At 65.1% G+C, this 14,052-nt stretch overlaps 1 protein-coding gene across 1 annotated transcript; it reads left to right on the top strand.

Moving 5' to 3' along the window:
- The first annotated feature begins 1,396 nt into the window (after positions 1-1,396).
- Cdx1 (caudal type homeobox 1) lies at positions 1,397-13,767 on the top strand. The gene is made up of 3 exons (XM_048331496.1): positions 1,397-1,802; positions 13,008-13,153; positions 13,561-13,767. The coding sequence occupies exons 1-3, from the start codon at positions 1,397-1,399 to the stop codon at positions 13,765-13,767; spliced, it is 759 nt and encodes a 252-aa protein (XP_048187453.1).
- Positions 13,768-14,052: the final 285 nt, after the last annotated feature.

Genomic DNA, 14,052 nt, shown 5'->3' with positions numbered 1-14,052 from the left:
TTTCGAACCCCAGTCCTCCTGGGAGCTAGGATCACAGGCATGAGCCACCAGTACCCAGATTAGGTCATTTGATGGATCCCTGAGAGGATGCTGACCGCCGCTGCCTCCCGTGGTCACCCAGGAGCAAGGGCAGACCATCTTCAGGAGTCTACGTTCTGGCGCCGGGAAGGGCAGGAAGACCGAGTCCCCAAGGGCCCTCCGTGATGCTGCTTGGTGCGGAGTCTCCCACGTGGAAGGTTGCCCCGGTCTTCCCAACGCAGAGTTCTGTCCTTTGTGACCCCTCCCGAGACCTCTGGGCTTTACGCTCCCCTTTCTTCCTTTGACCATGAACTGTGTCAGATAATACCTGGGAATTGGTGTGAGAAAACGTCCGTGTGCCTTGAAGATGCATGCTGAGTATAGAGGAGTAAAGCAACACGCCATTTGGCATTTGTTTCCAAATGCTTTGGGTGCTCGCGGCTCTCGCCCGCAACCCAGGTATCCGGGAGGCTGGATTCCGAGAGCACAACTCAAAACCAGCCCAAACCGCTGAGTCCCCAAGACTCTCATCTCCAACTGACCCATGGCTCAAGTGGTAGAGCACTGGCCTTGAGCAAAAAAGCCAAGTGAGAGCTCAAGGCCATGAGTTCAAACCCCAGTACTGGCAAGTAACACAGTGAAATACAATAATAAGTAAAATTGAAAACCCCTTGGGGTAGGATGGGAGCCGGGGAGTCGACGAGGGGCCCCCGGTTCCGCTGTTTTGTGACTTCCCAATAACCACTGCAATGAAAGCGTAAGGGGCGCTCAGGAGGTGGGTGGGAAGTTCCCGGGGTGGTGTTGGGGGGGGGCCCTTGCCAGCACCTTTGCGGGGTGCTGTGGAGAGCTGTGGCTGTGCATATGTGCATTTGCCCAGAGAACCGCTCAGCTTTCATCTGAGACCAGAGGGGTCATGACCCCTCCTCCCCCCGCCCCAAAAGACAGAGGGGCAGGGAGGGGGTGCCCCACCCCGGCCTGGGCGCACGCGGGGGTGCGGGACGCCTGCTCACGGGACTTCTCCACCTGTCGGGTGGGGCACCGGGCACCGGGGCCACCGGGTCCCTCCGCCCCCCACCTCCCGCTCGTTTGCTCGCTCGCTCGCTCGGCTCCCTCGGGGCGGCAATTTGTCTCCTTTTGAACCCCTGGCCCCCGACGGGCTTCCCGCTTTGATTCTCGGGGCCGCGGCTTCCCCCCGCTTTGAAATGCAAACCCGGCTCGGCGGGGCCGCGGGTGGCCCGGCTATAAAAGGCCTGGGTGGGGCGGGCGGCGGCCGCGGGCGGGCGGGCAGGTGAGCCGGGCTGGGCGTCGGGGCGCCCGGCGGGGCGGCAGCCGCGGCTCCGGGGCGCGCGCAGCATGCGCGGGGCCCCCCGCGGCCACCATGTACGTGGGCTATGTGCCGGACAAGGACGCGCCCGCGTACCCCGGCCCCGCCGGCCTCGGCCTCGGCCCGCAGGCCTACGGGCCCCCCGCGCCCCCGCAGTACCCCGACTTCGCCGGCTACGCCCCCGCGGAGCCGCCCCCCGCGCCCCCTGCGGCCTGGGCCGCGCCCTTCCCCGCGCCCAAGGACGACTGGACGGCCGCCTACGGCCCCGGGCCCGCGGCCCCCGCGGCCTTCGGGCCCGCTCCGGACTTCGGCCCCGTGCCCGCGCCCCCGGGGCCCGGCCCGGGCCTCCTGCCGCAGCCCCTGGGCGCCCCGGGCGCGCCGTCCTCCCCCAGGCCGCCGAGGCGGACGCCCTACGAGTGGATGCGACGCGGCGCGGCGGCCGGAGGCGGCGGCGGCAGCGGTAAGGAGCGCGCCCCGGCCCGGGGGGGGGGGGGGGGGGGGGGGGGGGGGGGGAGGGGGTACCCGGCACTGGCCGGTGCTGGGGCGCCGCGGCCCAGCCCCCCCCTCCCCGCCCCGGTTGACCTCTGCCCAGCCTGGCTCCATGGCTCTTCCCCCAGAGCCGTCCTCTTCCCCTTCTGAGTCCCGCGCGGAACCCGCCAGGAACCCTTCTGGGTAGAAACCCGGCCCGCCAAGAGGCAAAGTGTGCGGGCTGGGTGTGACAAGGCCGGGAAAGTGTGCGGGCTGGGTGTGACAAGGCCGGGAAGAGGCAAGTGTGCAGGCTGGGCACAACAGGCCTGGAAGAGGCAAAGTGTGCGGGCTGGGAGTGACAAGGCCGGGAGAGGCAGCGTGTGTGTGTGTGTGTGTGTGTGTGCGTGCATGGGCTGGCTGAGTGGGACAAGGCCAGGAGAGGCAGCGTGTGTGTGTGTGTGTGTGTGTGTGTGCGCGCGTGCACAGGCTGGCTGGGTGGGACAAGGCCGGAGCCAAAAGGCAAAGCCGCAGCCTGCTAGCCCAGGACTCGGGCCGCACAGGCCCTGCTGGTGTTCACGCGTCTCCCCCTCTTCCTCCCAGCCCCAGCGGGCTGCAAGCCCAGGGGTCCCTACCTAGCCGGGGCAGGGGCTCCCTGAACTCTTGACCCCAGGGGGAGGGGGAGGGAGGGGAGCGGGGCAGTTGGGAAGATGGCTACTGTTTGGCTGGAGCCTGTGAACCCCCTGCCCCCAGGCAGGCCTCTCTGATCCACCCTCTTCAAAGGCCGGCAAGGGGGCAGGACAAAGGCTGGGCTTTAATGAGGGGTGGCTTGACCTTTATGGGTTCCCCCCTTTGTCATGGAACGGGCTGTGTCCTGGCTCTGTAGTGACTCCTGCTGGCTGGGAAGTGAACAGGACACGCCATTGTCCAGATTGTGTTCTTCTTGTCCGGACAAAGACCACCTGGCCTTGGGGGCGGGAGCTGGCCTGCCCCTCCTTTGATGTGGGGCTCCTCCTTCCCTTCCCCAGCTGGTGGGGGGGGACACACTTCCCTCGCCCCATCCCCCACACACCCAGGTACTCCTGGGCTGAGAGGGTGGTCAGGAGAAGCAGCCTCTGACCCACGTCTCCTTGGAAGTCCGTGGAAGGCTGCCCGCCTGCCCCACATCTCACTCTATGATTCTGCCTATTGGAACGTGGAGAAACTATGGCACTGGGAAATCCCGTCCTTGCCCAAGGCCACCTAACCCTTCACTGGGAGGACTGGGATTTGAACTCAGGCTGATTGAGAACCCTACGTGCATTCTAACCCCCTACCCCACCCACACCCTGACGACGAGTCGTGTTTCTGGGTCTTGGTTTTACTGTTGGTGAAATGGGAAGGGAACAAGGTTGCAGGGCTTCAGGGTTACAGACTCTCGGGCACTCAGGAAGCCCCAGCTTTCTCCTGGGAGGGGAAGAGGCCCCGAGAGACTGCGCCCCCCCGCCCCGTGCTCTGGGAATGAGAGCGGGGGCAGGGTGGGGCTGGTCCACAGCACCCCCAGGCCGTGCCTAGAGGGTCTGCCTTTTCCCCCCTCCACCCGTCTCCTGTGATGGGGTGAACGGGAGGCCTTAGGGGGCCACCTGGGGAGGGGGGCACGGGGCATGGCTGGCTTCTAAGGGCTCGCTTCAGAGGCACCCTCTTCCAGGAGAGCTCTTCCTCCGACGCCTCCCACGCCCGGCTCTTTCTCGCCCTGCAGGATTCCGCAGTCCGCCCCGCCGGTGCCCCGCGGTGCCCCGCTCTCCTCTCCTCCGCGTTCCCGGTAGGACGCGCGCCGACTCCCGGCCCCGCGCGCTCTCTCACTTGCGCGCGTGCGGGTTCGGTGTCTCCCCCCGGCGGCTCGGAGGCGCGTCAGATCTGTGACGATGCCGGGGCACCGGGGTGTCGTGTGGCTCTGGCAGGGGCTCCGTGCACTTGGCGTGAGTCAGCCGGGCCGGGCCGGGCCGGGGACACCGCTGGGAGGACACCGAGGCCCCGTCTCGGTTTCCACGCGTGCTTCTGACTGTGCCGCCAGCCCTGTGGGCCGGTGGTGGGAGCGGCCTCCCCGCCCCGTGGCCCAGTGCCCCCGACTCGCCTGCAGGGTTGAGTCACCGGGGCGTCACCGGGGCTGGGGCTGAGCCTCGCCTGTGTTCTGAACAGGAAGGGGGGGAGAGGGGGAGGGAGGCCGGGGCTGGGGGGGGGGGCTGCGCCAGCCTGAGGGGCACGGTCCCCGCGAGTGGGGTCACCTGACTGGATCCCTGTGGCAGGCGGCTGGCAGAGACCCCGTTGTCTCCTCGCGACTCCCTCCTTCCGTGCGCGTCAGCCTCCGTTAGCAGGGCTGTTGTCGCCCCTCCGGTGGGCTCGGCCGATTCCGTGGGAGCCAGCGGTCCGTTGGGGTGGCTGCGGTCTCGCAGGGTTAGGAGGGGCTCACACAGGCGGCTAGGCTTTTACTGTAGGGCTTGTGTGCCACTCCAACTCCTTCGTCTGTCAGATGGGGAAACCGAGGCACATGGAGACGAAGCGGCAGGACCACATGGCAGGCCCTGTCTGTTAGCCCATGGCCACAGTCACTCACCTGTCCCTCCGTCTCAGCCCCCCAAGGACGCCCTAGGGGCTGCCTTCCGTACCACTGAGAAACTTACCTTACCCACGCCACCCCTGCCCAAGAGCGTCCCCAGCCCCCCGCCACCGTGGAATGGTGGTTCCGCTGTGGAAAAGCCCAGCCCTGCTCTACAGCATCCAGAGCCCCCCTCCCCCCCGGAGTGGCCTCACCTCAGAGCTGAGACACGGTCCTCTAGTTAGCGTGGACATCACCCGTGGTCACTAGACACAGGTAAGACCCCGTCTGAGGAGTCTCAGATCTGGGGTGCATTTTCATTAGCGGCTGTAACCGCCCTCAGGCATGAGAACTTGGACCACTTCTCAGAGCCGGGTTCCCCCCCCCCCCCATGGTAGCATTAGAATAATGGCAGGCTGACACCTTGAGGCTTGCACACCTGTGGTAGGTGGCTCTCCTATCACCCTCACACTCCTTGCCTTCCCAAGCTGGGCCTGGGCCCTGGCTGCCAGCCTTTCTCGCTCCGGTATCTCCCCTCGTCTCTGAGCCCGCCCCCTGCAGAAAGCCCTGCGCGCGTCTCTCGGCTTCCAGCTCTCTTCAGGCCCCCGTCTTAGCAACTTGTAGCAATCACCCTCTACTTGGAATCTCTGCCATCTGCCGTCTGCTCGCCCATTGAGGACCTACTATGCCTGGCACGTTGTAGGAGCTCGTGATAAAGCGAATGGTTGGCTCTGGCAGAAGCGCTACCACGTGGCAGGCACCGTGCCAAGAGCTTTTCCTGGTAACCTCACTTGTGTCATAATAGCTCCGGGAGGTGTAACGGTATTCCTGAGCTCAGTTTACCAACGAGGCTAACAAGGCTCGAGAGGTAAGGTGGCCTGCCCGAGCTCACCCAGCTAGGGATGACCGCGAGGGGTTGGGGCCAGAGTCCACAGCCCAGCTAGCCTCTGGGTAATGAATCGACACGTTCCGGGTCGTGAGGTTCCCAGCCCCGGGTGCGGAGGTGCGCGCAGCAGGACCTGGGCTGTTTAAAGCCGGCCCTCCAGACAGAAGCTCCACTCGACACCTCGGCTCTCAGATGTAGCTGGGAAGAGGAATGACCTAGTTAGAAGGTGGCGGGAGGCTTCCTTTGGCTGGAGGTTGCTCCCCCTCCACTCCCTTCAGCTTTAGTAGAAGCTGCTGCTTAGCGCTTCGGGATTGCTGGCTGCAGGGCCTCCTTCCCAGTGGGCAGTCTGCCGTCTTCACGGCTGGCCTCTCGGGACATCCGTAAGCAGTAGTCACACTCAACAGGCAGAACCATCATGTCTACACTCCACTCCCCTCACCCCACGTCTGCAGGAAGAAGGAACCAGCCTTGAGTCGCTGCTTTGTGCTCCGTACGCTCCTATGCCCTCCTGTAGCTCTTGAACTCAGTGCAGCCCCCTCTGCTGGAGGATTTACTAGCCATTGAGCGTCATCTTGTGCCTTCTTATCCATCCATCCATCCATTCATCTATTCCATTTGCCCATTCACCCATCTCTTTCCATCTGTCCATCCATTCATCCAACCATCTATCCATTCATTCATTCATTCATTCATCCATCCATCATCCATCTATTCATCTATTCCGTTTACCCATTCATCCGTCTCCTTCCATCTGTCTACCCATTCATACATCCATTCATTCATCCATCATCCATCTATTCATCTATTCCTTTTACCCGTTTATCTATCTCCTTCCATCTGCCCATCCATCCATCCATCCATCCATTCATCCATTCATTCATCCATCCATCTATTCCGTTTGCCCATTCATCCATCTCCTTCCATCTGCCCATCCATTCTTCCACCCATCCATCCATTCATCCACCCATCCATCCATCTATTCCGTTTGCCCATTCACCCATCTCCTTCCATCTGTCCATCCATTCATCCATCCATCCATCTATTCATCTATTCTGTTTACCCATTCATCCTTCTTCCATCTGTCCATCCATCCACCCATCCATTCATTCATTTACCCATTCAGCAGTCTCTTTCCATGTGTCCATTCATTCAACTATTCATTCATCCATCCATTCACACACACACACACACACACACACACACACACATTTACCGTTATTCATTTATATATTCTTTATTCAGAAGGCAGACAGGACTGTTCCCTTCTGTGCCAAAGATTCTTCTAGGTGCTGGAGATTATGATTGAATAAGTCGGGTGGGATTTATCCATAAAGAGCTGGCACCGGACCCTCTCTGTCTCCTCCTTGCCTGAGGGGTTTTGTGTGGGCTGTTGTCTTCTCCTGGATGATACTTCCTCATTCACAACGTGGAAGTTTCCTTCTCAAGTCTAAGGCCCTGACTTAGGTGCCACCCTTCAAGAGATTCCTCCCCAAAGCTGAGTAAACGTTTCTCCTCCACCCTGTTTGGTTAGTTTCAGCAGTTACCCGCTTCCCATCATACTCCTGGTCACAATTTGGTAATTATTTCATTCATGTTTGCTTTTCACTTCTCCCTCTCCCCCACGAAAAAGGGAACCGTCCAACAGCACACACCATAACCTAGTCCTGAGGACGTGAGCTGCCTTCAGCGTATGCTAGGCGAGGGCTGGGTTCCTGACCCCAGACCTGCGTGCGATGCCCTGGGACCATGCCAAAGCCCAGTGAGCCGTGGGGATGGGGCGGAGCCCACCACGCGCTGCACTGTGGTTTAAGGCTTACGAGCACGGGCCCGGGCGGAGGGTTTCCTGCAGACAAACACGGGGAGGGCAGGTGCGAGGGCAGCCGGCACTGTGGCCCCCTGGCCCAGCGTGGCGAGGGCCAGGTAATGACCCTGCAGTGCTGTCCAACAGAACTTCCTGCCGCCAGGAAAGCACGTTAAACCTGAGCTGTCCGGTCGGCCCAGGAGCCAGCAACACTCCAACTGTTGCCAATGAACAGAATTGTACCCGATCGGCCTTCGTGCGATGGAATGAGTTCATCTCCCCTGGTTGAACTCGTGATTATTTAAGTACCCACCTGTGGCTAAGTCACTGCGAACTGGACAGCACAGGAAGGCCCCCCAGAGGCCTTGCAATGGGCCCGTTTGGGGAAAGCTCCCAAGTGTCCCGTTGAGACACCTTTGCGCCTCTTTCGACGCCTCTACCTCTGTGGTGCCACCATCATCGTAGTCTTCATTTTAATCATAGCAGCCCTAGCTTTTGTTAACTACCTTGTCAAATAGATGGTCACAGCCATGTCTATAGCCGCCACAGGAATACACCCGGGCAACGGCCTTTTACCAACTTCCGTGGCGGGCAGCACACCTGCCGCCCGCCCGCCCGCGCCCGCGCGCACCCACCCGGATGCAGTTACAGCAGCCTGTCCACGCTGACGTCACGCGTGTGTTCCCCCTACTCGGCGGTGCTTTCCCCCTCCTCAGAGACACAAACGATGCCCACTGTCCTTTCCCGCGCTCAGCTTCCCCGCAGCTCGTCTCCTCCGCTCCCCGACGTAGGGATGTGGCAGCCCCGGGTAGGAGAGGGCAGGCCAGGGGCCGGTGTGGGGCGGGTGACTCCCTCCCTTCGTGGAGGTGGGGGCCGGGGGCCGGGGGCTCTCCCGTCGCCTCCTCCAGACCCCGGGAAGGCGGCCAGGGCCGGGGTGGGACAGGAAGTCGGGCCTCTGGGGCCTCCCGAGTCTCTCTGTCCATCCTGCCCCCTGACCTGCCTGTCTGGGCTTGTTCTGCTCATCTGGAAAAGGGGGGGTGGGGTTTCTAGGAGTAAATTCTGTTACCCTTTCTCCCTCCCTACTCCCCCCCCCCCCCCCCGCAGAGGCCCCATGCTCCGGCCCCGCCCGAGACTGGCTCCCCATTGGCGCTGCTGTGGGTGGCTGGAGGGCGGGCGGGGAGGCCCTCGTGGTGTGCACTGCCAGGGCGGTGAGCCGGAGCGGTCTTTAAGACGAGGATTTACAAGTGCCAGTGAGCCTTGGGGCTGACCCCTCGCCCTCGATGCTGGAGAAACTGAGGCCCGAGGCAAAGGACTTTCAAGGTCACACACACACACAGCTGGTACCAGGATGCTGGCCTGTAGGCCGAATTTCTTAGAGAGGCCAGGGAGAGGAGGAAGCAGTTTTCCTGCCTCCTGGCGAGGTATTGTTGGCATAACCTGTGCGTGCGTGCACATGTGCACCGTGTGTGTGTGTGTGTGTGTGTGCGCGCGCGCGTGCGCATGGGTGCTGTGTGCTAGAGCTAGCGTAAGGTCTTGACGCGTGGCCACTTGGAGAGGGCCTCGTGCTAGCGCTGTCACCCTCAGGGACGGCCTGCAGCAGCCCCACCCCACCCTGGACTGGGCCCGAGGCCGTCCACTGTGCTCATGCCCAGCGCCTAGACTCTCGGACGGGAAGTCGGCCTTAGGCTTCTCTCAGTAACAGTAACGAACACCGGCAGAGAGCCCACACGCACTGGGAGCCCCGTGGTTCCGAGCGGGAAAGGACGTCATAGCCCAATGGCCTCAGCCAGCAGGCCGCCCGTCGCCCTGATCCTCCTGCCGGGTGGCCGTCGTGCGGCTATGGGGGAGGGGAGGACGGGTCCCTGCCAGACACCCCAGGGGGTCCCTCCGGCTGGAGATGACCCGGAGGCCGCCTACCGCATGGCTGGTGCCAGTGTTGTGCAGATCTGGCTTTGATGGGCCCGCCTCACTGAGCCTCAGTTTTCTCATCTGTGTAATAGGGGTAACATTCACCCAACCTTTGTTGTTGTTTGGCCAGTCCTGGGGCTTGCACTCAAGGCCTGAGCACTGTCCCTGAGCTTCTTTCTGCTCAAGGCTAGCACTCTGCCACCTGAGCCACAGCGCCACTTCTGGCTTTTTCTGTGTCTGCGGTACTGAGGAATCGAACCCGGGGCTTCGTGCATGCTAGGCAAGCCCTCTACCGCTAAGCCACCTTCCCAGTCCCCTCACGGGTTGTTGGGAGACAACGGAATGAGGCCCCGAGTGGTGAGGAGACTCCCTTAGGCCACACAGGCAAGAACCAGCGTCCCTGTACGGCCCCAGAGATCTACCTGCCCAAACAAGTGCACGTCAGGATCAGCCAGGGAGCCAGGCGAGTACCAGATCCCGGGCGGGGGCGGGGGGGAGGGGCGTGCCATCCCCATCCCCGCCGCGGCTTGGGGGTGGGTGCTCACTGACCCCCACCGCGGCCCAACACCCAGGGGCATGCCGAAGCCCACGCGGAGAGCCAGCCGCGTGCTTGGGAGAGTGCACCTCCGTGCTCAGCCTCTCGGGCCGGGGGCTCCTCACTTCCCCTCCACCCCCCCCACCCCCCCACCCCCGGCAGCTGGCCCTGAAGTTACTCATTAGGTGGTTGGGAGTGGCTGGCCCCTCATCAGACACCTGTTACAGGAGCCTGGACTTCCCCCTTCGCTCCGTGTCCCCAGAGCCTGTAAATCATTCATCCAGGTCTCTCCCCACCCTGCGGCTCTCACGCACCACCCCGAAACACACCCCCTGCCCCCCCCCAGACAAGATGGCACAGGTGCTCCAAGGTGGGAACTAGGGAGGATGACAGCACAGGCAGCCCCCCCCCCCCCTCAAACAGAGCTGAGCCTGGAGCTCAGCACTCTTGACTGCCATGAAAAATGTAATTCATAGCCAGGGAGCCAGGGGCCCACGCTTGTGATCCCAGCCACTCACAGGCTGAGCTCACGCTTGTGATCCCAGCCACTCACAGGCTGAGATCCGGGGCTCACGCCTGTGATCCCAGCCACTCACAGGCTGAGCTCACGCTTGTGATCCCAGCCACTCACAGGCTGAGATCCGGGGCTCACGCTTGTGATCCCAGCCACTCACAGGCTGAGATCCGGGGGTCACAGATTGAAGCCAGCTGTGGGCAGGACAGGCTGTGAGACTCTTAGCTCCATCGAACCACCAAAATGCCGGAGGGAGAGCTGCGGCTCTAGCGGTACAGTGCTAGCCTTGAGCAAGAAACTCAAGGGCAGTGCTCAGGCCCTGAGTTCAAGCCCCAGGACTGACACAAAAACTAGACATGCATAGCTAGATACACACATACACACATCGATCCACCTCCAGCTTCCCTCTCCAAAGGAAGCTTCTTCTACCTCTTTTTCCCCAGAAAAGTAAAATCACACACAGAGCCACGGGACCGTATAGGATGCGCACGTGTGCGTACGCGTGGCTCCTACAAACACGGCGGCCAGCTCTTCACGCCATCCCACGTCCTGCTTTTATCGGAGATCCCAGAGGAGTGGGCGCACCTCTGCCCGGCGCTCCGTGCTCCCTCTGGAGTGACCGCCTCCCGCGAGGCCCCGTCGTGTTTCCCTGGCTCCCTGCTTGGACGCTCGTTATTTTGGGGCGTGGGCCGGTGGACGTGGCTGCGCCGTGGCAGCGGGCTGTGATCCCCGTGGAAGTGGGGTTCATGGGTCAAACTCTGTGGTGCCTGGGGACGCACGACCGAGGTCCGAGGTGTCACTGCCCCCCCCCCCCCCGCCGTCTGCTCAGCGGGCCGGCTAGCCCAGAGCGGCCTGGCTCCCCGCAGGGCGGGGGCGAGCCGGGTTCGAGGCCCGCCGCCCCCCGGACGTCGCCCCGTGCTGCTCAGGTGCCCCTCGGGGCTCACCGGCTCTGCCAGCCCCCTCCCCCTCCCCCGGCGCAGCTTCAAGTTGCCTGGATGCTTGTTTTTGTTTTCCTTGTTCTTCTTTGGTGCCAGCGCTGGGGCTTGAACTCGGGGCCTGGGCGCTGTCCCTGAGCTCTTCGGCTCGAGGCTAGCGCTCTGCCCTTTTGAGCCACAGCTCCGCTTCCGGAGCCGAGAGTCTCTCCGGCTTTCCTCCCCGGGCTGGCTTTGAACCGTGATCCTCAGATCTCAGCCTCTCGAGGAGCTCGGATTCCGGCGCCCGGGCCTGGAGACGCTTTCAAAGGCCCCGGCTCGCAGGCTGGGCTCCTGAAGGCTTGCCTCCGCCCCGGCCTACCCCCACCTCTCCCAAAGGGGGGCGGAGGGGCGCCCGCGATCGCGGCAGGCCGGGGCTCCGAGGGCATGGCGGCGGGAGGGGCGGCGGGTAGCGAGGGCTCTGGACGCGGCCCGGCCTGGGCAGGCCCGTGACACCGACGCCCCTGAACCACGCTCTCCTCACTCGTAAAATGGGAGGGGCCGGACCTCCGCACGCCCCCCTCCGGCTGCGGGCCCCCCCCCCCCCCCAGCCCCCGGGCTGTGGACGCCCAGCCCTGCGAGGCCCGGGAGCGGCGTCAGGCAGCGCGGATGTTGAGCCAGCCTGGGGTTTTCTACGCCAAGGAGGGGCTCCGTCTGGAGTACGGGCCTGGCCCGGGGCCGGGGCTGCCCCGCCGGCTGCACAGCAGACTGCGGTCACCGCCTCGGGGAGCGGCGGGCGGGCGGGCGGGCGGGCTTTGGGGAGCGGGGGGAGGGGGGGGACGGGCAGGAAAGCCCAGGCAAAGCGGCCGGAGCATCTGCCGTCGCCCGTCGGCTGGCGAGGAGCCGGGCCGGGCTGCCGGGCGCGGGGGCCAGCGGGTGGGAGGCGGGCTTCACGCAGGGGGCCGCGCTCCGGGAGGGGGGGATGTGGGGACCCGGGGGAGGCGGGCGGGAGAGGCTCCCCCGAGCCGGCGTTCACCTCCCGCGTGTAGCCCCGGCTCAGCTTTCCACAGAGGAAGCTGGTGTTCGGCCAGGCCCTGCGCGAGCCCGGGCCGAGCTCGGGTGTCCAGGCCGCCCCCCCCCACCGGCCGCGGCTTCCCGGCCCCGGCCGCCCCCTTGCGGGGCCCCCAGTCGTAGCCGAGCACTGGCCGCCGGCTCTGGCTCCGGCGAGGCCCGCTGGAAGCCCGGCCGCCCCCTCCCTCCTTCCCGGGTCTGCTTCCAAGCCGCAGCCGAGGGGACGCCGAGAGCACGTCAGGCCGCGCGCCTCCGCCAAGGCCCTCGGGACGGCTTCTCGCTTGGGCGGACTGAGCCCAGAACCCACCCCTCGCCCCCTGCACCCCGCTCCCCCCGTTCCCTGCTCCCCGCCCGGCCAGCTTCCGGACAGATTCCCGCTCCCTGGCAGACACGGTACCCCCCTCCGGGCCTTGGCACCGCGGTTCCCTAGCCAGAGCCTTTCCTTCCAGACACAGGGCGGCCCCTCCCCGCCTCCGCGGTGCGTGCGTGGCTCCCGTCCCGTCTCCTCTTGCGTGGCTCCCGTCCCGTCTCCTCTTGCGTGGCTCCCGTCCCGTCTCCTCTTGCGTGGCTCCCGTCCCGTCTCCTCTTGCGTGGCTCCCGTCCCGTCTCCTCTCGGGGGACCCGAGGCCGCGGCGCCGGCTGCGTGCTTCTGTTTGCTTGGAGCTGAGGTCTGGCCGCCTGGCCGGGCTGATCTCCAGCTTCGAGGCCCCAGCCGTCCTCCCCTGGCTGGGCCGCGGGCTTCCGGAGGGCAGGGGGTCTTCCGCTCCCCCCCCCCGCGGCCGCAGAGTGCCCCCTCCACCCGTCTCAACCCGCCAGGGACACTCTGCGGCTCCGGGGTCCACACGCACCATCTGGGGGCCCCGCGGCCATCCGTACCCCCCCACAGATCTTCCCCGTGTGCTTCCTGCTGGCTCCCAGCCAGTGGCAGGGCTGGGGGGGGGGCTAGGGACCCTCCTCCTCACACCGCCCCTCCCCGCCCGCCCCCTCTCGGCTTCCCAGGTAAGACGCGGACCAAGGACAAGTACCGCGTGGTCTACACCGACCACCAGCGCCTGGAGCTGGAGAAGGAGTTCCACTACAGCCGCTACATCACCATCCGGAGGAAGTCGGAGCTGGCGGCCACGCTGGGGCTCACGGAGCGGCAGGTGCGTGGCCCCCTCGGCCCCGCGCCCGGGAGACATCGGAGCTCTGACGGGGAGGACAGAGAGCCGGAGCCAGGCAACCCGGCGACGCCCGGCCTTCCTGCCCGGCGCGGGAGCACGGGGGCCCGGCGGGCTGCAGGCTCCACCGGCCGCGGTCGGGGCCGGGCACCCACGGGCGGGGCGGGAGCGGGGCCCGGGGCCCGGGCACAGGGTGGACGGCCCAGGGCCGGCGCCTGGAGCCCGGGGGAGAAGAGAACCCTCTACACCGGAGCAGAGTGCTGAGAGCCCCGCGGTCTCGGGGCGGGGGCAGGGAGGTGACGAGAGTCCCCCGAGGAACACGGGGGAGCACGCAGTCCCCCCCTCACACCCCACCCCGTGTCCGCCCCCCCCCCCCCCCCGCCGTGCCACAGGTCAAGATCTGGTTCCAGAACCGGCGGGCCAAGGAGCGCAAAGTGAATAAGAAGAAGCAGCCGCCGCCCCCGCCCCAGCAGCTGCCCCCAGTCCTGGACGGCGCCCCCGCTCCGGCGGGGCCCCCCCTGGGAAGCCTGTGCCCCAGCAACGCTGGCCTCCTGGGGGTCTCGTCCCCCGTGTCTGTCAAGGAAGAATTTCTGCCATAGCCCTGCGGGGCCTGAGGGCTGGACTCGGGGGCGCGGGGCTGGGAGGCCTGGTCTGCGTTCCAGCCCTGCAGCTGACCTTCGGGGTCACCAGAGACAAGTCACCCCTGCGCCCTGTGCCCCTTGACCTGCCCCTTGACTGTGCAGCATGAGGTCATGGTCTCCTGGGGGCGTCTCAAGTCCCAGAGGCCGGGGACAGGAAAGGACAAGTTCTCAGACGCCCCCTCCTCCTCCACAGGTTCATGGGGTGAACGGGGGGGCTACAGCAGGGACCTGGCAGACCCTGGA

This window comes from Perognathus longimembris, chromosome 22 (genome assembly GCF_023159225.1).
Source record: "Perognathus longimembris pacificus isolate PPM17 chromosome 22, ASM2315922v1, whole genome shotgun sequence".
NCBI classification, from domain to species: domain Eukaryota; kingdom Metazoa; phylum Chordata; class Mammalia; order Rodentia; family Heteromyidae; genus Perognathus; species Perognathus longimembris.
The sequence above is the reverse complement of the archived record's forward strand: the minus strand, read 5'-3'. Positions and strand labels throughout refer to the sequence as shown.

Coding starts and splice junctions, on each gene's coding strand:
- Cdx1 (XM_048331496.1), top strand. CDS start 1,397: ATGTACGTGGGCTATGTGCCGGACAAGGACGCGCCCGCGTACCCCGGC. Junction 1,803..13,007: donor CGGAGGCGGCGGCGGCAGCG/GTAAGGAGCGCG, acceptor TCGGCTTCCCAG/GTAAGACGCGGACCAAGGAC. Junction 13,154..13,560: donor TGGGGCTCACGGAGCGGCAG/GTGCGTGGCCCC, acceptor GCCGTGCCACAG/GTCAAGATCTGGTTCCAGAA.